General features: G+C 36.9%; 1 protein-coding gene across 1 annotated transcript; it reads right to left on the reverse strand.

Moving 5' to 3' along the window:
* Positions 1-789: 789 nt before the first annotated feature.
* On the reverse strand, positions 790-10097 carry slc35g2a (solute carrier family 35 member G2a). Its single transcript, XM_051094808.1, has 2 exons — positions 9794-10097; positions 790-7432 (listed from the first exon to the last, which is right to left on the reverse strand). Exon 2 carries the CDS (start codon positions 7400-7402, stop codon positions 6155-6157), a length of 1248 nt encoding a protein of 415 aa, XP_050950765.1. The 5' UTR covers positions 7403-7432; positions 9794-10097; the 3' UTR covers positions 790-6154.
* Positions 10098-23425: the final 13328 nt, after the last annotated feature.

Here is a 23425-nt window from a genome sequence, read left to right on the forward strand (position 1 = left end):
CTTCTGCAGCGATGTAGGACGATTTTGAAGTTGGAGGAGAAAATGAGATGGGAGTTTTTAGACGTGCCCTAACTGTCATGACCAGGAAAAAACAGTTCACACAAAGCTAGAGGAGACGAGTGTTTAAAAAGTAGCCTATATACTTTTTTATTATTATTTAATTTTTTAAATAACCTATCGTTTCACTAGATTAGACCGTTCCTCGACTGGGATCGTTTAGAGCCCTTTGAAGCTGCATATAAACTGCATTTTGGACGTTCAAATTTGGTGGCACCATTGAACTCCATTACATGAAGAGAAATCCTGAAATATTTTCCTCAAAAAACATAATTTCTTTACGACTGAAGAAAGAAAGACCATCTTGGATGACAAGGGGGTGAGTACATTATCTGTGAATTTTTGTTCTGGAAGTGGACTAATCCTGGAAGCGGAAATAAGCCTATGGGTGAGACCATCCAGTTCATCAGCCATTAGAAATAACAAGAACAACAACAATGTGCAGTAAACAGTAAAACTGTTTGCACTACAAACCAGTGTGTTCAAAATTAAGATAGCCTAATACATTAATAATATGGAAAGACACCAATTTGCAATATCAAGTAGCAAAATGAGCTGTTTTGTACAGCTAAAAAACCTGTAAAAATAGCTAAAATTTATAAATGGCTGCACCCACTCTTACGGCAAAAATAAGGTGGATAAACTTTCAAAACAAGAACAAACTAATGTGCTTGAGGATTTTTTCTTTTCATAGCTTAATAAAAAGTGTTAGATTCTCATAAAAATACACAGTGAAATTCATACATGCTTTTATTAAAGAGAAAACAAATCTTTGAAAATATTTCAGTTTGAAACAGTACACTATTAATCGTTATATATATATATATTTTTTAAAAGACACAACAGGGACATTCTCAGATTTGAGTGAAGTTACTTCATTCCTGTTTCTGAAAAAAAAGTGACATTATTATTAAATGAACAATCTTATGTTTGGATGGATCACGCATTGGCTTTTTTATTCCCAGAAAATGAATGTTTCTACAATGCATTTGCAAAGTTACATACTTTCTAAAATAATTTGGATCTGCTGCACAGACTATGCAACATTTTGGCTTTAACCTCAAATATGAGAACGCCTTTCCAAAACATATTATTACAGTAAAATGGTTAAAACTTTTTTGTTTCTGAGTAAAACTCTGGAGTGAATACGTACATGGCTCCAGCAGTCATCATCAATATTTCTCAATAAGCTGGAAATCATGACATCATATGCCAACAGAAAATCTCTGGCAGATATCAGCGTGAATCACTGTTGCCAAAACTGATTTGATTCACTCAGGCTAATCAGGCTGTGACAAAAATTATTCCTTCACTTCTCATGGCCGTATAGTCACTAAATACCAACAGAGGGCACTCTTGACCACGTCAATTTGGAAAATAGTACATATTTATGAAAATATCTCTTGTCATTGCAGTTCTTCTGGACAGACATTTATTTGGATGTACTTCCTAATGAGACATGATATGACATAGCTAAACATGAATAATTACTTCATAATGTATGACAAGAATCAATAACCTCTTTGAGCTTCACATAATACAACAGTCAAAGACAATTTCACAATGGCACTTCATCAGTGAATAAACTTTACATAAACTCCACATAGATCTTTTTCTCAAACATTCACAATAACCTCGGTCACAGGTGCACTCTTAAAAAGAAAGAACCTTTCTTAAAGGGATAGTTCACCCAAAAATTTTAATTCTGTCATTAATTACTAACCTTCGGAACACAAATTAAGATAAGTTTGATGAAATCAAATTGGTTCAGTCGTACTTTTATGAAGCTACGAGAATACATTTTGTGTGCATAGAAAACAAAATAATGACTATTCAACTTCTCCTCTGTGCTACCTTAGCGGCTTTTTGAAGAGTATCACGACGCATACATGCGCTTTCCTCTAAACGTAAACAAAGCACGGCACATGCGTGTTCTACGTCAGCAACATGCATTGTTTACATATGAGGAAAGCATGTGCATGCGTCGTGATACTCTCCAAAATGCCACTAGGGTGACGCAGAGGAGAAGAATTGTTGAATAAAGTTGTTATTTTTGTTTTGTTTTTAGTTTTGTTTTTGCACACAAAAAGTATTCTCATTGCTTCATAAAATTACTATTGAACCACTGATGTCACATGGACTATTTTGTCGACATTCTTGGTATCTTTCTGGGCCTTGAATGTGGTAGGGTCAGAATGGAGGGTCAGAAAGCTCTTGGATTTCATCAAAAATATCTTAATTTGTGTTCTGAAGATGAACGAAGGTCTTACGGGTTTGCAACAAACATGAGGGTGAGTAATGATAGAATTTTCATTTTTGGGTGAACTAACACGTTAATTTTTTTTTCCTAGTTTAAAGAACATTTTAAAAATCTAAAGAACCTTTTGTGCAATGGAAAGGTTCCATAGATGTTAAAGTCTGTGTAAAGCAATATTAAAGTCCCCATGAAATCAAAACCAAAGTTTTTTGGCTTTTAGTATGAATATGTTAGCCTAAGCTAGTGTGCTCCAAACCAATGACAAAATTCGCTTTTAGAACATATAAGCATTCAAAACGTACAGTCTCTCACAATCAATGATTTTGATCACATCACCCTGCACTTCAGCTTCTCATCAAACTTTCTGTCCAATCAAATGCTTTCTAGAATCCGACGCGTCCCACCCCCCTACATTATAAATACACGCTGAAGCTGCAGCTGAAACCAGTCACTTGTTCGCAGAAATAGTATTTTCTGTATGGCAAATGGCACATAGTGCACTATATAGGGGATAGGGAATGATTCAGACAGTGTAAATATGGATTCCACTGGGGCAATTGAAGTCTGGTTTTGCGTTGTATCACACAAATCACCGCAGCATGCATACATCCCGTTCCGGTCCAGAGAGATGATAACACAGAATGGATCATATGCGCTAATCGGTGCAGAGCACAAAACGTATTGGACACATTTGAATTCTACACTGAATACTATTTTATATATACATAATGCGATATGGATGAAGTTGTGGCTGTCATACGCTGTCAAATGCGACTTTACCGAGCTCAACGGCTCTGGCCCATGCTGTGATATAAATGAAATGCTATTGGCTATTTAAAAAAGTGGGCGGAGCTGCTGGATAGGTCCCACCCTGTCTTCCTGTTTCAGTTGAAATTATGTCAGCACATAAAATAAGCCATGTTTCAAAGCACCTCAGTGGACCTTTAAATATGACCTGTCCTGATTTTGTCACACCATGAAAAAATTTGTTATTAAACGCACAGTCAAATTTGAATGATAAAAAAACGGCAAGTAAATAAGTTATCAAAATCTTGAAAAAATAAGCAGTATTCTTTGCTCTCAAAAGCTGGGGGCGTGTCCGCTGTCAGTGCGGAAGTCACGCCCACTTGTGGGAAGGCTGTTGCCTCTCTCAGCAGTCAAATACTGCTACAACCCGATGCTCCCTCTAGCAGCTTAATTGGATTTACAATAGGTAATATGCATTTCAGTGTTGCCAAGGCTGCGGTTTTCAGTGCAATTGAATATATGCACGGATTACTTCCTTGTTTTAGACAAGCCAGCTCAGTAATTTCCGGTCAACTGCGCTGTGCCGTAATAGGTGTGTCCTTTGCTCGTTTTTTCTACATAATCCATTCACAATTCAAAGAAAAGTTTTCTTTGTCCAAGAGGACAAAACGTCCATGTATACTGTTTCAAGAATGACAAATGCGAGTGTAAAAAATTATGCAAGTAAATCCGCTTAATATGCGTGAGTCATTGCTATGATTGATAGTAATAACCGAACGAAATGTCTGACAAGCCGATGTCAAAAACAGAGCTGTGGATTAAATGATTCAAACTAAATTCAGAGTAAGAAAACTACAGAAGTAACAAGTTTGTGTTGGTTGAATATAGGCTATTTAATAGCTATAAGCTATAAACTTAAAAGATGTAGTTATTAAATTAAATATAAAATATTTCAAATTTATATTGATTCATATGCCGTAAAAGTACTAAAATTTGTTATACTAGTAATTTTATAATAAATCGAAAGCTGGACTGAAAAAACTAGGGAGTTGGCCAAGTATGTATAACTGCAGACCGGAGATCTCCAAATGAAGGCAGGAACTCCAAAAGTGGGCAGAACCTCCAAAATGGGCCAGAGTCTCGCTTTCACCATTGGCTCTGGCTTCAGCCAATTGTTATTGACTTACGTTTCAAAATAAAACTTCATAAATTAAACATTGTTTCTATTTGTTTTAAAATAAAGCTAAATATGCTCAGTGAGAGCAGAGCCCAAAGCTCGTGGTCAGAGGTGTTCGGACTGGAGTTAGAACCTCTGCTTAATGATATAAACGGGAATCCCCCACGAGCCGTCACAGCGCAGCGCAGGGGAAAGGTTTTACTCTATCGCTTTGTATTAAGAAACAGGGGCATCCCGGGACTTGAAATTCGCAGGGTAGGAGGATGTAGTGATGCTGAGTGTAACTAAAAAGGTCCCATTGTCCAGTGAGGTCTGGTTGGGGAGTTACGGAACGACCCGGCGATCTTATATCGCATAATTTTATTAACTGTTTATCCACCGTGCTATTCAGCGCCAATCCCGTTGTGTAGTCAATTTCACTTATTTAAGGTTAGAGTCAGGTGTGGGGTAGGTTTAAGGGTTAGCATTGTTTGTAACATAGTATAGGAAATCAACATTGTGATTGACACAACCAATAAAACCTTTAGAATCAGCTGTGGGGCGGAGTTTGCGCTAAAGTGGATTGGTGGAAAAATTTGTGCATGCGTGTCAAGTGCCTGTCTGTCAATGGAAGGAAGCCACGCCCTATTTTGGAGTTCCCGCCCCTATTTGGAGATCTCCAGGCTGCAGTTATACCCATCTCGAGGTGGCAGCTGCAGCCAATGAGTGATCCTCTACTGCCATTTCCTGGTTATAAGGGTAATTCCATATAATTTTCATCTTAAAAAGTCGTTTTCCGTGAAAAGACATTTTCATCTCGTCCTTATTAATGAAAAGTGAATCTTTGAAGTGCATTTTACTACACAGCTGTGGAGTTGAAAAACAATAAAGGCTTTAAAATATTACATGATTTTAAAAATGTGTTCATGACTGTGAAGGAAAGTTATTGATTATCAAGAATACTATTAAGATGTCGTTGAAGAGAAGCATCGTTAGTTACCTAAAATTAGTCTAAACAGTTTGATAGTGTTTAGCTGTCAGTATTTAAATGTGCAACTATGTGTCTAGGTATCCTTCGGGGATTTCCAGGCTCTTTATATGTTGTTAAATAACATGAAACTGAACGTTCATGTTGCTATCATTATTTACGATGTTGCAGTTATTATTTTTCTCAGTTTCTGATAAGAACGAGGCAGGAGAGTACTCTCACAAGAGTCTCCACTTATATATAGCACGTGTAAAATGAGCTTCACCGGATGTTTATGAGCTGGCTTATCATTATGCGGAAGTTCTAAAGAACGCTCAGTGCATATGTTCATTTGGGCTACTTTAACACTGTTGCCACGGGTTGTTTTTGATTTCTGCAGGTTGAAGCGACCCCAACAATGTCATATTAAGTCCCTGAAATACAAATTTACCAGGGGAACCCAAACAAAAAAACGGAACGCGATTATTAACGGGGGATCCCCCTCAAAATGTGATTGGGCTAGCTTTGGTCTGGTTTTGAGTAGCAATTGGGCAGGTTTTATTGTAAAAACCTGGCAACCCTGATGCATTTACTCGATGAAGGCATAGCTAGCTAGCAAACTGTAGGCTGTTGTAACTAATGGTAATTACAGTAACCTGCGCTTGAGTGGGCCAACCACTGATGCTAATGCACTCTAGTTATAGTTTTAGAGGAGGGGCCATGTGACGGTCTGAATTCACAATTCAGTACTACATAGTTTACAGTCTTTGTAACGCATCTTCAGCAATACATTTCTAACATTTATAATGTTTAAAAACAATTCTCTAAACTGTTTTACACAGACTTTAAAGGTTCTTCATGGAACCATAGATGCCCATAATGATCCTTTGTTTTTAAGAGTGTGAGTATCATTAATTCAAGGCCTGAAAAACCAAACTCAACAAACATTTTTATAAAACAACAACTTCGATCACTTTATCGGTGAGTCGAGGATCTCTTCATACTCCTGTCTTTTGCTCTTGCCCACCCAGTAAAGCTTTACGGCCGTCAGCACGACAACACTGATGATGATGATGAGACCCCCGATGATGTCATACACAGAGGGAACCATGTGGAGCACAATCAGCTGCAGAAGCATAGCCACAACAATCTCCATATGCTGAACGGTGCTGACCAGTGCAGGATGGAACTTGTTGAGGGCGTAGTAGACACCAAGGAACGCCACAGTGGAGCAGACGCAGATGCCGATTAGATACCCCCACGTCTCTCCGTCCAGTGGAATGATGGGCTCCTGCAGGATGAACATTGTGGACACTCCCCACACCGTTCCGGTCCAGCCGAAGGTGAAAAGCGCAGTCCACATGCTCACCCTCTCTTTGATAGCACGGTATATGATCATGGACAGGGCCGCCATTAACCCCGCCATCACCGTCATGGTGTACCCGAAGGCCTCCTTCCAGAAACCAAGAGATCGGTGCTCGCCTACGATGTTGGGAATCATGACCAAGCAGAGGCCGAAGACGCTACTGACAACCGTCACCACGTCTGTCATTCCCAGCCGCTCATCGATGAGTAAAAACGCCAGTATGGCACTAAAGACCGTCGTGGTGGCTCTCCACATGATGGTGCCATTGCTAGGTGGGACAATAGCAAAGGAGGTATACGCACATGTGATAGAGATGACATTGCACACACCATAGAAGAAAAGACGCAGTCTGTAGCCTGGAGGCCCAAAGGGAGGCTCCTGGTAATAAAACACCACCCCGATGGACAACACTTGAATGACGGAGCGGATAAAGAGAAGCTCCAACGACGGCACCCTAGAGCGGTCGGCAGCCAGGCGTGTGATTAGAGCCACGCAGCCGTGGGCCAGAGCTGCCCCGAACAGAGCGGCCCACGTCATGCGTGAGGCGAACACGGAGGCCTCCCCGAAGCTCTGCAGCTGACCTCCGACCCCTTTCTCCTTTTGGTCCCCAGCTGCTTTGGACCGACTGTCGAGCGCACTGAAAAAAGTCCTGCCCGACTTGCTGTCAGTGAGGTGCTTCCTGTCTGAGGTCTCTTCGACAAATGAGCCGAAGTCTTCAAAAGATGGAGCGTCATCATAGCCCTCATCTCCAGGCTGGGGAAAGTGAGTGGCGTATTTGACAGTCACTGTGTTTGGGTGGATTTTGACTCTTTTCTTGGAGCCAAGAAGATGCTTTGATGGTGAATCATCCATTTTCTTATAATACTAGCTGATGAGTAGCTCCTGGATGTTAAAAAAAGATGCACAGCTTAGTATCTCATGCAATGCTTTTAAACTGACAGAAATTTCACAGAGACTTCTCAAGCAATATGACATATAAGCGTCCTGGTGTTCTGTAAGTATTTTTGGATCTGGATCGATGAACATTACTCACACTGACTTTACCACAGCATAAAACCTAAGGCAAACTGTTTCTTTACAAAGATTAGTTCATATTATTTGCTTTACAAAGATTAGTTCATATTAAATGCTTTTTAATTCTATATGCAGGTTAGAAAGGTAGTATTCAAAATAACTGTATGTAACAATTCTTAAATAATCTCTGTTTTAAAATGGCATTTATTCTTGTGATGCCAAAGCTGAGTTGAAACAAGTTTTTGTTAAATAAATGTATTAATGTCTTTGGAAAAAACAAACAAACATTACATTTATATATATAAACTGAGCACTGTTCTTCAGAAAAATCATCCAGGTCCTGCAGATTTTTCAGTTTTCCAGCATCTTTTACATTCCAGCAGTGACTGTATGATTTTGAGATCCATCTTTACACACTAAGGACAAGTGAGGGACTCAAACGCAACTATTAAAAAAAGGTTTAAACATTCACTGATGCTCCAGAAGGAAACACAACGCATTAAGAGCCGGGGGGTGAAAACTTTTGAACAGGATGAAAAGGTAAAATTTTTTCTTATTTTGTTGAAATACATATATTTTTCCATTTAGTACTGCCCTTCGGAAGCAACAGAAGATACTTGCATGTTTCCCGGAAGACAAATTAAGTACAATTTACCTTGATCTTCAAATTCTTAATGCATCGTGTTTCTGCAGAAGAGTCTGCAGGGCCTGGAGGATTTTTCTGAAGAACAGTGCTCAGTTTAACTGTTCAGAACAAACAAGGGACTCATGAACAACCATCACAAAACAAAAAAAAAAGTCATAGATCATCCAGGTAACCACACACAGTATTAAGAACCAGAGGTTCTCAAACTTTTGAAGGGGGTTATTTAAATAATTTCAGCTATTTTTTGTCTTGTAGAGTATGTGTAAATATATTTTATGTAAAATATCTTACACAGGACAGTACCAAATAAAAAATAACATGCTTTTTGTATGATCTCTCTCATTTTGTTAAAATTATTCACATTTTTACAGGTTCTGCAAGGGGTTCCAAAACTTTTGCATGCAACTGTATATATATAATCAAACTCAACAAATTTATAAGCATTTACAAGCAGGTAAATAAGTAAGTTCTGATTCAAAAGTCCACAAATGTGTTTTTCTCTATGTGGTTTTCCATGGTAATAATCATGTTTGTGACCCTGGACCACAAAACCAGTCATAAGTAATACGGGTATATTTGTAGCAATAGCCAACAATACATTGTATGGGTCAAAATATCGTGCCAAAAACCATTAAGTATGAATATTAAGTAAAGATTATGTTTCATGAAGATATTTTGTAAATCTCCTACTGCAAATATATCCAAATTTAATTTTTGATTAGTAAAATGCATTGCTATGAAGTTTATTTGGACAACTTTAAAGGCAATTTTTTCTGCACCCTCAATTTCCAGATTTTAAAATAGTTCTATCTTAGCCAAATATTGTACTCTCCTACAGATATTAATTCAGCTTTCAGGTGATGTATAATTTTAAAAAATTGACGCTTATGTCTGGTTTTGTGTTCCAGGGTCACATTTAGTTTGTTTAGTTGTTTTTGTGAACAAGGACAAGGCTGTTTTTCATAAATGTCAGCCTCGGGCAAGTTGTTACTTCTGTTTTAAATTTACACAATTTATTAACAACAGTATCTTTTGGTCAACACAATGGTTTTATATTGTTGTATGTTACCTTTTTGCTGTTTCATAATTGTTTTGTGTTTCAGAATTGTTTTAGGCTACTTTATACATTTGCTTTCTTCTCCTGAGAGGATTTTTGCTGCCAATAATTATGTATCTACAAGAACTGACTCTGAGAATAAAAAGTGTGACAACTAGCCCCGCCGTCCCCTACCAGCTATTTTGAGTACGTGGTCAATAATGACGCCTGCTTTGATGATGTCACATGACGCAAAAAGCAGCGGATGAAGCTGTCGTTTGTGAGTGACATCTGGCAGAGAGAAACCGATTTCACTCCTGATACTGATTTTATGAATGAAGCAGAAGGCACGCTGTGTCTAGTACTACAGCATTGAATGTGCTCACGCCCCTCCTGTTATTCATACCAAACATACATGATCATTTAGCTTTAATACCTAATATATCTTTTAATATGAAACAATACGGCCATTGCTTAGAAGCCAAATCGGATATCTCTATTTAAAAACCACCTGCGCAATGACCAAGAAGAAACGATGAAACCTCACCTGTCCTCTCAGATGCCTCTCGCCGCTGAAGATCCGCGAATTAACCTATTAAATCCAGCGATCATTGCTGTGTTTTTTGAGGCAATATGTTTAGTCTTCCCATGCTAAGTCTTTCCGTAAGGTAACGCTTAGAGATTTGCCTAAATAAATAATAGCAGGGCGCCTCCGCCTCCAGTCGGCTCGCAGTAGGTCTCACAGAGGTTTTTCTCGCAGGATGCTGAAGGGAGGTTGTTTCGGGATTGTGAGATCTCAGTCGAGCTGCATGCATGGACTATGATGAGGAGCATTTGCTCTAAGCGTGCGTCATCATTCAGGAGGAGCGTGTCATTGACGCAGTACAACTTCACCTAACAACATTTGAATCACTCTGTCACTCTTCATTATGCCATGAATATCATTTATAAACCAACAGAAATTAATAAATATAGATATTTTATTAGAGTACCATCTGTAATTTCATAGCAAGGTGAGTAAAAGCATAACTGGCTTGCGTTCTGAGCCCAAAAGGATCAAACATGCAAACTGCTTTATACATTTTGTCAAGGCTTTGCCTTAAAGGGTTAGTTCACCCAGACATGAAAATTCTGTCATTAATTACTCACCCTCATGTCGTTACAAAACTGTAAGTTTTATTTTCTTTGCACACAAAAATTAGCTTCATAACTACAGATGACATTACAGTTGTACCACTGATGGACTATTTTATGGATGTCCTTTCTGGGCCTTGAATGTGTCAGTTGTTGCTGTCCATGCAGGATCAGAAAGCTCTCGGATTTCATTAACAATATCTTAATTTGTGTTCCGAAGTTCTTACAGGTTTGGAAAGACAAGAGGGTGAGTAATTGGATGAACTATCTCTTAAAAACCTGTTGCACAGGCCATGATCCAACCAAATTTGTGGGTTTGCTTCTAAATCCATCAAGCGTTATAATGTTCTTTTTTTAAAATGTTGTTTATTTATTATAATTCACAAAAGTGAATTAATTACAAACAATATATAATCAATGTTGTTTGCCAATAAAACTTTAACTACCCAATTTTAACTACTAGTTAAAAGTTTTTTTTTTTAAAAGAAGTCTGCTCACCAAGCAAAAGCAGTAATATTGAGAGATATTTTTACTATTTAAAATAACTGCTTTCTATTTGAATATATTTTAAAATGTAATTTTTTTCTGTGATTGAAGCTCAATTTCAGCATCATTACTCCAATCTTCAGTGTCACATGATCCTTGGAAATCATTCTAATGTGCTGATTTGCTGTTTAGGAAACATTTATTTTTAGTATTATTATCAATATTTAAAACAGTTGAGTACATTATTTTTAGGATTCTTTGATGAACAGAAAGATCCAAAGATCAGCGTTTATCTGAAATAAAAAGCTTTTGTAACCAGTGGCGGCTACTGGTCTGTCAAATAGGGGAAGCTCATTTTCGGCCTACATCATAAAATTGTCTATTTATTTATTCACAAGAATGTGCCTTATTGTCATAAGTAAGTCACAATGCAAACAATCGTAAAAAAAAAAGCTTTAGTTTTATTATGCAAAATATGATGTATTTTTTCTTTTAGTCAGATGCTACTATATAGTATAAATATTTTGCAATTTAAATAAGGTTATTATGGAGATTTATTTATTTATTTATTTATTTATTTATAAAGTATTTTAATAGAAATATAAGGTTTCATTATGTTATGTTAAAATTTTTCAAGATTACTATTTATATATATATAAATAAATATATATATATATATATATATATATATATATATATATATATATATATATATTTATATTTATATTAATTTATAGTCATCCTCCATGTTAATATTTAATGTAGTAATCTATATATATATATTGATTACTACATTAAATATTAACATGAATGAATGAATGAACGATCTAAAAAAAATATTAAACTCTGTAAAAGTGAAACAAGGAATGTGGTGTATAATTGTGTGAAATGTATGATGAAAATCAAGCAATTTCGCCAAGCAAATATAAAGAAATAGGTTGCAGCAGTTTTTATTTCGACTGAACTTGAGAAATCCGCGATGGGACTGAGCGCGAATAGCTTCAGCGATTCCTTATAGTACAAAATCGCTGTCAGTCAAAAGGAGATGCAATCTTTCGACAGACCCTCCAATCATCACGCAGAAGCTCGGAGTCCAGGCCAGCCCACTCCTCATTTGCTCCTCATTCACCCCCAGAGACGCTGAGCGTCCGTGGGCGGGACATAATCGCAGCGTTTATCCAATGACCGTCTAGTTTCAAAGCACTGAAAAAAAACGTTCAAAGCAGCCCCATATTGAAGTCAATGGACGCTGGGCTTCAACGGGGAAATGCACTGTGACGCTACGGGAATGTATGAGAAGAAAATCAAGTCAGCCGACCTGCTATATCTAACTGATTCTGAACGAACTCGTCTTTGAGATGAACGTTTTCTAACGCATTTTTAATCAATAAAATGTTAATACAATAGTACATAATTTGACCATTAATTTTGTGACATTATAGGGGAAGCTGAGCTTCCCTTGCAGTCTTAAAGAAATCGCCACTGTTTGTAACATACACTATACTATTCATAAGCTTGGAGTTAGTATTTTTTGGGGAAAGAAACTATAGAAATGAATACTTTTATTTAGCAAGAATGCTTTAAATTGATCAAAAGTGATGATAAAGACATTTATAATGTTACAAAAGATTTCTATTTTAGATAAATGCTGTTCTTCTGAACTTTCTATTCATCAAAGAAACCTGAGAAAATTCTGCTCAGCTGTTTTCAACATAATATTAATAATAAATGTTTTTGAGCAGCAAATCAGAATATCAGAATGATTTCTGAAGGATCATGTGACTGGAGTAATGATGCTAAAAATTCAGCTTTGAAATCACAGGAATAAATTACATTTTAAAATATATTCAAATAAAAAGCAGATATGTTAGTACAAATATTTCTAAATTGTACTGTTTTTGCTGTACTTTGGATCAAATAAATGCAGGCTTGGTGAGCAGAAGAGACTTCTTTAAAAAACATTAAAAATCTAACTGTTCAAAAACTTTTGACTGGTAGTGTATGTGTGAATGATTATATTCAAATACTATGTACATTTGTAGGGCAAAGAATTCTGTTAGTATGATTGATGGAAAGGCTCATTCTCCATTCATCATGGAAAAAAGATGCAGTAAATGGCCTGACACTTCATTACATTTTGGCTATAACTTCTCTTTCACTGAGGACAGGATGCCATACAGGTTTCAACAAGATGACTGAATCTTTTTTAAGCGCACTAGTTCTGTCTAGAAAATGAGAAGTGCACTTGCCTTTTCAACCATTTCAAAGATGCTTTAAATGTAATGAGGAGCAGCATCATTTATATTTCATGTTATGAAATGACCCCTGTGACTTGTGCTACATAATGAGGGGAGATCTCAGCATGTTTTGACCTCCCATCAGCTGGCTGATTATCTGACACAGCTGTCTAACCCAAAATTTTAAATTTAAAAGCTTAAGCTTGTCTTGCTTGTTTTTGCTTGTCTTTTTAGTCTAGACAAATCTTTTTTTAACCTTAATGAAGGATTAATTAAAAAAAACAAACAGTTTTTGATCATGTCTATCACATCTTGATTTGTATTGCTCATTCATTTGTAATAACACAAAGATGGTCTTTAATATTTATGAAAACCAAGGGTGTGTGAAAATAGTAAGGCCCTGTTTCCATAGTAACTACAGCAGAGAGTTAACCAGAACATGCAGTTCAGCCCAGAGGACCAGCCATTTATCTTAAAGTGTTTATTTTTCATTTTTTTAAATAGGCTGCCTGTGAAGCTCTCTGAATAAACAACACATGGACAATTTTCAACATGCTATCAACATTACACTCATCGAGACATTCATTCAAACCCTCCTTCTGCTGTCACACCGGGTTAATGAGGTTTTCTTGAGTCAGACAGGAAGCTGCATCACATAAGCACTACTCATTAGTGTTCAGTTCAATTGATTTCACAGAATTTGGGGGTGGATCAGAACAATTCTGCCTTTAGTGTCTACTTCTAATGAAATGCAAATGCATAAAGAACACTGATTTTATGTGAGATATCTGAATGTTCTGTCTGTCAGCAACCATTTTACTGTCGTTGTGACAGATCAGTGAGCGTATAATCCTCAAACACCTCTGAGCTCTTTTCCTCTCTGTCCTGGTGTGGAGAATGATGGATGAAACTCATTCCGCAGACACTGAGAACAAAGCATCAGTGCTGTTTTCCCTGCAGCAAGTAAAGGTGCTTTAGTGCCCTTTGAAGACACAGTATTAAGTATTAACACTCATACATATTATTTAGCTTTTCTTTCTTTACGATTTGTATAAAGGCAATTCATAAATGTTAGAAATGTATACCAAAAACATGTTACAAATACTGTGAACTATACTGAATTGTGGAGTTAGACCATTAAATCACAAACCATTCTCACCATTTTTGTGTGCAAAATTAGTTTTGGGCGGGTCTGTGTGGCTTAATATAACATAAATGATATCTCTAACTGAAATATGTAGTAGAAAACCCATGAAAGATTTACATTATTTAAAAAATCCAAATCGTTTTATACATATTTTGGACTATGGAGGGCGCCATTATTTTGTTGATGTGAAATGAGCTACTGGTGCTACCTGTTGCTATTTTTTACCACAACACAACACTGAAAGAGCCTACAGGTGGCGATGGATATAAGCGTAGGCTTAAACCAAATGCCGTACCATCAGTTTTCCTCACAAGGAGTCTAAATGTCTAAATGTAAGTGAAATCTGTGCTGAGAAACTAGCTGCGGTGTCATGACATGCGTCGGCATGTTTACATCCTGTCAGGATGGCATCTAGCGTTTCTTGTCTCTGCCGTTTGTAAGCTCTTTTAGTAGCTGTGCTCTACTAAAAGCTTCAACGGCATCAAGGTTAAAGTTGAATGAGCAAAGACACAGGTCTTCAAGTTTTTTTTGTCTACAGGTATCATCCCATTCCTTTCTCATCTTCTTATCACTAGGAAAGCAGTGAAGACTAACATCATTTCTCTTGTTGCCCTTCGAATAAAAATTACAACCAAAAGCTGCACAATGCGGCATTGTATAAGCCCAGGGGCGGTGAACGTCGCTCCTGGAGAGCCACAGCCCTGCATAGTTTTGTTTCAACCCTAATCAAACACACCTGGACAAGCTAATCAAGGTCTGAAGGGTTACTAGGAAGCTACAGGCCGGTGAGTTTTTATTAAGGTTGGAGCTGAACTCTCCAGGGCTGCGGCTCTTCAGGAACAGAGTTAGCCAACCCTTGTATAGGCCTATTTTATTTTCCGAGTTGTGTTGTGGTAAAAATAGCAAGAGGTAGTAGTGCCAGTAGCTCACGGATGCAGCCATGTCATTGAAATAATGGCGCCCCCCATAGTCCAAAATATGTATAAAACGATGTGGATTTTTTAAATAACGTCAGTGTTTAAGAGAGCTGATTTCAGCGCCGACAGCAGAGAATACTGCTTATTTTTTTAAAGGGGTCATCGGATGCAAAGTTCACTTTTACATGTTCTTTGAACATTAATATGTGTTGGCAGTGTATGTACAAATCTACCCTATAATGATAAAAAAAAAACATGCAGTGGTTTTTAATTAATCTGTAAAAATAATATCCCCTTTTTCAAATCGAGCCATTCTCAGATGCCTGTCGGTGTGGCGTCACGTCGAGAGAGGCCGCTCCCACGATAGTTGATTGACATGAGTGTCTTACCTCAGACCCGTCCTACAATAGCTGTAACAGTCCAACCTCCATTGTTTCAATGCCGGAGCAGGGATGTAAGTTAGAAAAGAATATCCCTGATCGAGCGAATGAGGTGTTGTGTTGCTGGATGTAATAATGAACATAGTGATCATCATTTACTCAACATCTGAGCATCTGAAGATGCAGTGGATTACGTTTGTTTGTGAACGGAATGCGCCTCCCGTTTGACATGTGTCCATGTTTGCACAAATCTTTCGTGATCCAGCTTCACCTACAGCAGAAGTGAGTATAAGGGTTTTTTATGAATCTCTGCAATCACCTTTCCTAATAACGTGCTAGTTACCAAGTTTCACGGCTAAACACACTAAATGCGTCTAAAGTAAACAGACTCGTCACTCCACAGAGAGAAGAGGGGGAGGGGCGAGCAGAGCTTATTTGCATTTAAAGGAACAATCCCTCAGAATGGGTTGATTTTTGTGGAGCTCATTTTGACAAGGTAAAAAGGGTGTTGTTTTACACTACCACTGAGAATTTTTAACCAAATTATATTACAGACTTTTCATTAAGACTCTAAAAAATCATATCAGCTTGTGGAAAATGGGCATCCGATGACCCCTTTAAAGATTTTGATAATGTATTTTATTTACTTGGCAGTTTTTTATCATTTAAATTTGGCTGGGTGGTTAATAACATTTTTCTGTGATGACAAACTTAAAACAAATATGTATTATTGCTTTAGACAAACTTAATGATTTACTTTGTTAATTAAAACAACAACAACAACAACTATATTTCCATTTTTGATGGCCAGTTTTATCAATTCAGCAGGTTAGGTATTGAACTTTTTAAGCACCCCTGAAAGCTGCTTAAGTGCCCCCTGGGTATCCCTGTTTGGGAATTACTGTAATTATTCATTAACTGATTCATTTCTAAGTTTTTTCTACAATATAATAGGCAGTCTGTGCACAGTGCTTATATTGGGTGGCTGTATATGAGGGAAATAAATGATTCAGTGCACAATGTTTTTATTTGTATGTATATTCTGGTATAGGCTTAGTTATCCCTTTATTTCCTCTGCAGAGTTTTAATAGTTTTGACATAAGCGTTATAAACAGAAATCCTTGATGTATCCGTGGAATTATGGTGCAATGAGGACAGAGATATAATAACGCTGTGTCAAAGTGACAACAGCTCCGCGACGCAGAAACAGAGTGAGAGATTGGACAAGGCAGAAGAGAAAAAGAATATTTAAAAACAAGTTTACTCTAAAAAATATTGGGTTAAAAACAGACCAGTATGGGTAATTTTGGCAACCCAGCACTGGGTCAAAATGGACAAACTCCCAACATGTTGGGATGTAGTTAGTTTAAATACATGCAGAATGACTACAGTCAGGCAAAATAATCAAAATGTGAAATGTATTGATAAGCAAGAACACTTAGAAATAGACAAAAATGTCAATATTAAAAAATAATAAACTCAATCGATTTTGGACAAGCCATTAATCTATTACCTTAGACTTCAAAGACAGATTTGGCCCCCCCCTACACTGTAAAAAATAAAAAACACAATTTGTTGAGTCAGCTTAAAATAATTTGTTACCCTGCTGCCTTAAAATTTTAAGTTCAGTCAACTAAAATAAGTTTAGTCAACTTGAAATGTTAAGTTGTACCAAGTAACAACTTAGATATTTGTGTTTGCTTAACTTAACAGATGGGTAAATAACCCAGCTGCCTTGATTTTAAGTTGATTCAGTTCAAATATCTAAGTTGTCACTTAGTATAATTTAACATTTCAAGTTGAATAGTTGAAGTTTTTTTTGAGTTGACTGAACTTAAAATTTTAAGGCAGCCAGGTTACAAATTGTTTTAAGTTGACTCAACAAATTGTTTTTTACAGTGTATGTGACATTTAAACAAGTGTAATTCCTTCAAAAGTCCTTTCTGTAAAAAATGGACTCACTATTTAACAAACTGGGATCCAGGGGTTTTTGCACCACAGGGCTGGTTAAACCAGATCATGAAGAACCAGTGTAGCTTCACTTTCCCTCACTGTTTGTTTGCACTGGGCAAACAGGCAGTGTAACCAATAGCCGCACTCTCTTTATATGAGCTGCTCATAATAAATAGACTGCATCTTCTCCCTGTTATTTTGAAAGCATTGAATACATCAGCTCACTCCACTCAAGGATGCACAAGAAAACTGAGAGACTAAAATAGCAAAGTGATGCAGCAGAATCAATATGTGTCCTATTTGACTAAACAGAATAGCTATTTCTTCTTTGATCCATCTTTATTCAGTCAACATTTCGAAACACTGCTCATTCCCTGGTTTATGCCTAACAACATAAGCTATCAGTAAATCAACTAAATCGAACAACTAAGGACACATTTTAGATAAAAATACGAATAAATCCTTGTTATTCCCTTGTTATTTCATAACATACAGCTCGGCATGCTAACAAAGAGGATGAAGGTTTATTCACCGTGCACAAAGACAGCAGGTGTCATTATAATTTCAGGAGCTGCAGGCAGGATACAGCTGTCTTATTGAATGAGTATGCTGAAAAACAGTTTGAATTCATGTATGCTGTGTAACTGTAATCATTTGTCATGTTATTCTTTATATCAAGGTTATTCTTGAATATGATATTAATGATGCATAATGATATTCACCATACTCAGTAATTATATTCATCATACATAATTCAGATACTGAAATACTACATACACCAGCTTCTATCTGCAGCGGTATGTGAGTCAGCAGGGCTTTTATATACTTAACCGTTTTTATAAGTCTGCTCTGAAAAGAAACTGCCACATATTCTTATCTAACCTCAGAATTAGTTATCTTGTGACACACACTTTTTCCCAATGCTACAATAGCCAAGAAAAACAGTATAAGAGAAATACAATCAAAGTTATACTAAAAATTATCCTGGAACTTCCAAGCTTTATCATGGGAATAGGCAGGTTTTTCTCTTCAACAAGGCAAAACAAGTCCAATAAAGTGCATCCGTCCATAATAAAAAGTGCTCCACATGGCTACTGCATTTTTGTAAGAAATCCTTATTTAAAACATCCTTATTTAAAACATAAGTTAACTGTTGTACATGGAAGCTGTTCCGGGCCGATTACGTACGACGTTGACGTTGTGCATGTGCCTGTGAGTCTCGCAAAAACCAATGTTTGTTTACAGGAGCAAAGGAAGCAAAGTTTGTTTACTTTAGCAAAGGAAAACCAGTTTCTTCTTGGCTTAAATCGAAATCCTCCTACATATTTCTGTTATGGAGCGACTGAGATGAGAGACGTGCGGATCCAAATGCAATGTTTTATTATAAGACATGGTCAAAACAGGCGTGGGTCGACACCAGCAAACAGATATAAACAGGGCAACATGAAAGAGTAGTCCAAAGACAGGCATGGGTCAATCAACAGCGAACGTAATCCAGGGGGAAAGGCAATCGGGTAATCCACAAACAGGCTAGAGTCCAGACGAGAGGCAAACAAAGTCCGAAATGGCAAGACAAGGGGATAATCCAATACTGGCTAGAATCAAGACATGGGACTAGACTAGACAAGACTAGACTAGACAACTAGGACTGGGAATAGGCTCCGTAATGTAGCTGACAAGCGATATGCGGTAACAGTACTCGGCGTGTGTGATTGGCTACAGGCGAGTCCGTAATCAGTGACATGGAACGTGGGAAATGTAGTTCAGGGTGACGTGTAGTGTGAGAGTCAGTGTGTAGTGTGAGAGTCAATATAATGAGAAGATGACCTCCGGTGGGCGAGCAGATGAAAGACCACGGACAGGATTCATGACAATTTCTTTACAAATCCTCATTTTGTACTTCTAATTCATGACTGTTGTTTTGTTTACCTCTCTTCACTGCACATTTGCAGTCACTGCGCGGTCACTTCTGAGTGGCACATGCGCACCGCCAACGTCCTAGGTCATCTGCCTGGGACGGCTTCCGTGCACGCCCAGTTGACGCAAGCTAGATTAAAGGTATTATTACATTTTATGGATATTTTTCTTACAAAAACGCATCGATTCGCTATAGATTCGATTTGCTTATTCACCCCCCGGAGCCGTGTGAGGCACTTTTTTTATGGATGGATGCACTTTATTGGACTTATTTTGATCTGTTGAAGGGAAACATGCCATGGTAAAGCTTGAAAGAGACAGGACATTTTTAATATAGCTCAGATTTGATTCATCTGAAAGGAGGTAGCCATATACACCCAGGATGCCTGGAGGGTGAGTAAATGATGGGCTAATTTTGATTTTTGGGTGAACTAACCCTTTAAAGAACCAAGCAAAAGCAAACAGGACATCTTTTTTTCAGCATATATTCCACATAAACAGTATACTCACACAAAGGCAAATAACTATATATGAAGAGTTCAGAGGCAAAACCCGCTAAAAGCCATCTCGGTCAAAAATGAGATAATGATACTGAGTGAATGCTTTCGACACATATTATACGTCCATCAAATACTTTTACTTTAAACTCACTAAAATCCCAGCCTCAGCCCAATCAGAAGTACCGGTACTTACATAGAAACCTATATATCAGAGCCTGATAAAAATGTGTTTTTTAAAGAAAGACGTCAAATGGATTTAGAGGCTTTTGCATCTGAACTCTTCATATTTTGGACTCACTTTATATTAGTTGTCTTTAATTACTATGTACTTACATTTGATACAGTGTACTTAATGTGTACATGTTTTTACATTGTACTTTTATGTGAAAATACTTTCCTTTAATTAGTTTCTGTAGTTACATCTATATTTACACTGTTTACCCTACCACCAAACCTGTCCCTAACTTTAACCATATCCTATTTTAATTATTTTATACATTAATTAATTCAACATGAACACATTAGGTACGTAACAATTCATTATTTTATTATTAGAGATAGTTTAGCCAAAAATGAAAATTCGGTCATTAATTACTCACCCTCATCACTGTAAAAAACAAACAAACAAACAAAAAAACACAATTTGTTGAATCAACTTAAAATAATTTGTTACCCTGCTGACTTAAAATTTTAAGTTCAGTCAACTTAAATAAGTTTATTCAACTTGAAATGTTAAGTTGCACTAAGTGAAAACTTGACTGAACTAAAGTTGACTAAACAAACAATTTGGTTTGTTAAACTTAAAAGCTGGGCTTGTTACCCATCTGCCTTAAAATTTTAAGTTGAATGAACTCAAATATCTAAGTTGTCACTTAGTACAGCTTAACATTTCAAGATTACTAAACTTTTTTAATTGACTGGACTTAAAAGGCAGCTGTGTAACAATTTTTTTTAAGTTGAATCAACAAATTGTTTTTTACAGTGCTGTTGTTCCAAACCTGAAAGACCTTTGTTCATTTTCGGAACACAAATTAAGATATTTTTCATGACATTTTAGAGATTTCTTACCCTGCATAGGCAGCAACACAACTCCTACGTTCAAGGCCTAGAAAGGTAGTAAGACATTGTTAAAATAGTCCATCAGTGGTTCTACCATAATGTTATAAAGCTACTCAAATACTTTTTGTGCTCAAAAATAACAATTTTATGTTGTGATATCGTTGGAATCATTTTCTGAATTATTTTTTTCCAGCAGATGAATGATAAAGGCCCATCAGAATCAGCTTTAAGAAGTATTTAAAGCGGCAGACCACATAACTGAGTCTGTAGCAGATACTTATAATAAACAGAATGTTACAGTACATTTTATTGCTCTCCCTTGGTCAAATATGCAGGGGTCCTTGAGGCGAAACAGGCTGCCTGTACACAATCCCACTTTTCAACCCAGTATGGTGTTAATATAGCTATCTTCTTGCAGTTTCTGAGGACCCTTTTGAGAAAACACATCATACAAATCTCAAGCAATCCCAAACAATAAGTGGGAAGTACTCATTGACAACGTGGTTACAAAAGTATGAGGGATTTGACCAATCAGTGATTGGCTAATCATGACTATGCATATGTAGTGTTCTCCACCTCATCTATTTTTTTTTTGGTGCAACAGAGCGCAGACACCAACGAAATGAGGGGAAAAGAGAAAGAGCTGCTGTGAGAGCTCACAGCAAGGTTACTGTGCTGTAAAAATAGAGCTAAGCTGCTAGACATGATTGCTGTTAGGTGTCCTTGCTTCAAAGACATTTGCTGGACATTGTGATTAAGGCTAAGGGAGTGACACTGAGTTGACAACGTCACGCTGTGTTGTTTTTGCATGTGCCAGCTTTTTCTCATAGCCATGATGGCCCTGCAAAATCTCACTGCAATCACAGATGAGAATTTATGGACAGCTAATGCAACAAATCTTTTGAGATAAATGCTTGTATATGGCAGTGGCCCTTTTTTCCCTGGCATTATTTATGTAAATTTCACATCTAAAGACATATAATGACAATATATTTTAATCCATACAGCAGTGAAAGCTAAAACTGCCCTTTAGAGGCTATGATTAGCTGTTCAAGAGTAAAGCGCTGTGTGACCTGTAGACATCTAAAATTTATCAAATTCTCAGTCTGTTAACTGCTTTCTGATTATTCTGTCTCAGTGAAAATGTCCTGATCTTACCACTTGAGACAGCAGACAACATCCATGATTAACCATTTAAAAGCATTAAAATTGATTGAGCAATCAGGCAGTTACTCACGACAATGGTCTGTGCCGAGGTGCAGAGAAAAAGATCAAGGAAATCCAACTGGTGATTACAATTTCCATGATAACTGGTATTTAAAAAGGTTAAAAAAAAAATGAATATTAAAAAAATACAGTCTACATATCTACAGTTGAGATCAAATTATTTTACCAAAATACGATGGATCATACAAAATGCATGTTATTTTTTATTTAGTACTGACCTGAATACGATATTTCACGTAAAAAAGACGGTTACATGTAGTCTACAAGAGAAAATAACAGTCAGTTTATAAAAATGACCCCGTTCAAAAGTTTACATCCCCTTGATTCTTAATACTGTGTTGTTACCTGTATCAGCTGTGTTTTTTTGTTTAGTGATAGTTGTTCATGAGTCCCTTGTTTGTCCTGAAGTTAAACTGCCTCCTGTTCTTTGGTTTTTCAGTATTTTTGTGTATTTGAACCCTTTTCAACAATGACTGTGTGATTTTGAGATCCATCTTTTCACACTGAGAACAACTGAGGGACTCATATACAACTATTACAGAAGGTTCAAACACTCACTGATGCTTCAGAAGGAAAGATAATGTATTAAGAGCCGGGGGGTGAAAACCTTTTGAGTTTGAAGATCAGGGTAAATGTAACTTATTTTGCCTTCTGGGAAACATGTAAGTATTTCTGTAGCTTCTGAAGGGCAGTACTAAATGGAAAAAATATGATATTTAGGCAAAATAAGAAAAATTAATCTTCATTCTGTTCAAAAGTTTACACCCCTTAATGCATCATTTTGGAGCATCAGTGAACATTTGAACCTTCTGTAATAGTTGCATATGAGCCCCTCAGTTGTCCTCAATGTAAAAACATGGATCTCAAAATCATACATTCATTGTTGGAAAGGGTTCAAATACACAAAAATGCTGAAAAGCCAAAGACTTTGTCGGACCTGAAGGATTTTTCTGAAGAACAGCAGGCAGTTTAACTGTTCAGGACAAACAAGGGACTCATGAACAACTATCACTAAACAAATAAACACAGCTGTGGATCATTCAGGTAACAACACAGTATTGAGAATCAAGCGTACGTAAACATTTGAACTGGCTTAATTTTATAAATTTATTTTATTTTTTTTTTTGTGGACTATATGTAAACATCTTCTATGTGAAATATCTTATTCAGGTCAGTACTAAATAAACGATAACACGCATTTTGTATGATTCCTCTTATTTTG

Source organism: Labeo rohita, chromosome 2 (assembly GCF_022985175.1).
Source record: "Labeo rohita strain BAU-BD-2019 chromosome 2, IGBB_LRoh.1.0, whole genome shotgun sequence".
Taxonomy (NCBI): domain Eukaryota; kingdom Metazoa; phylum Chordata; class Actinopteri; order Cypriniformes; family Cyprinidae; genus Labeo; species Labeo rohita.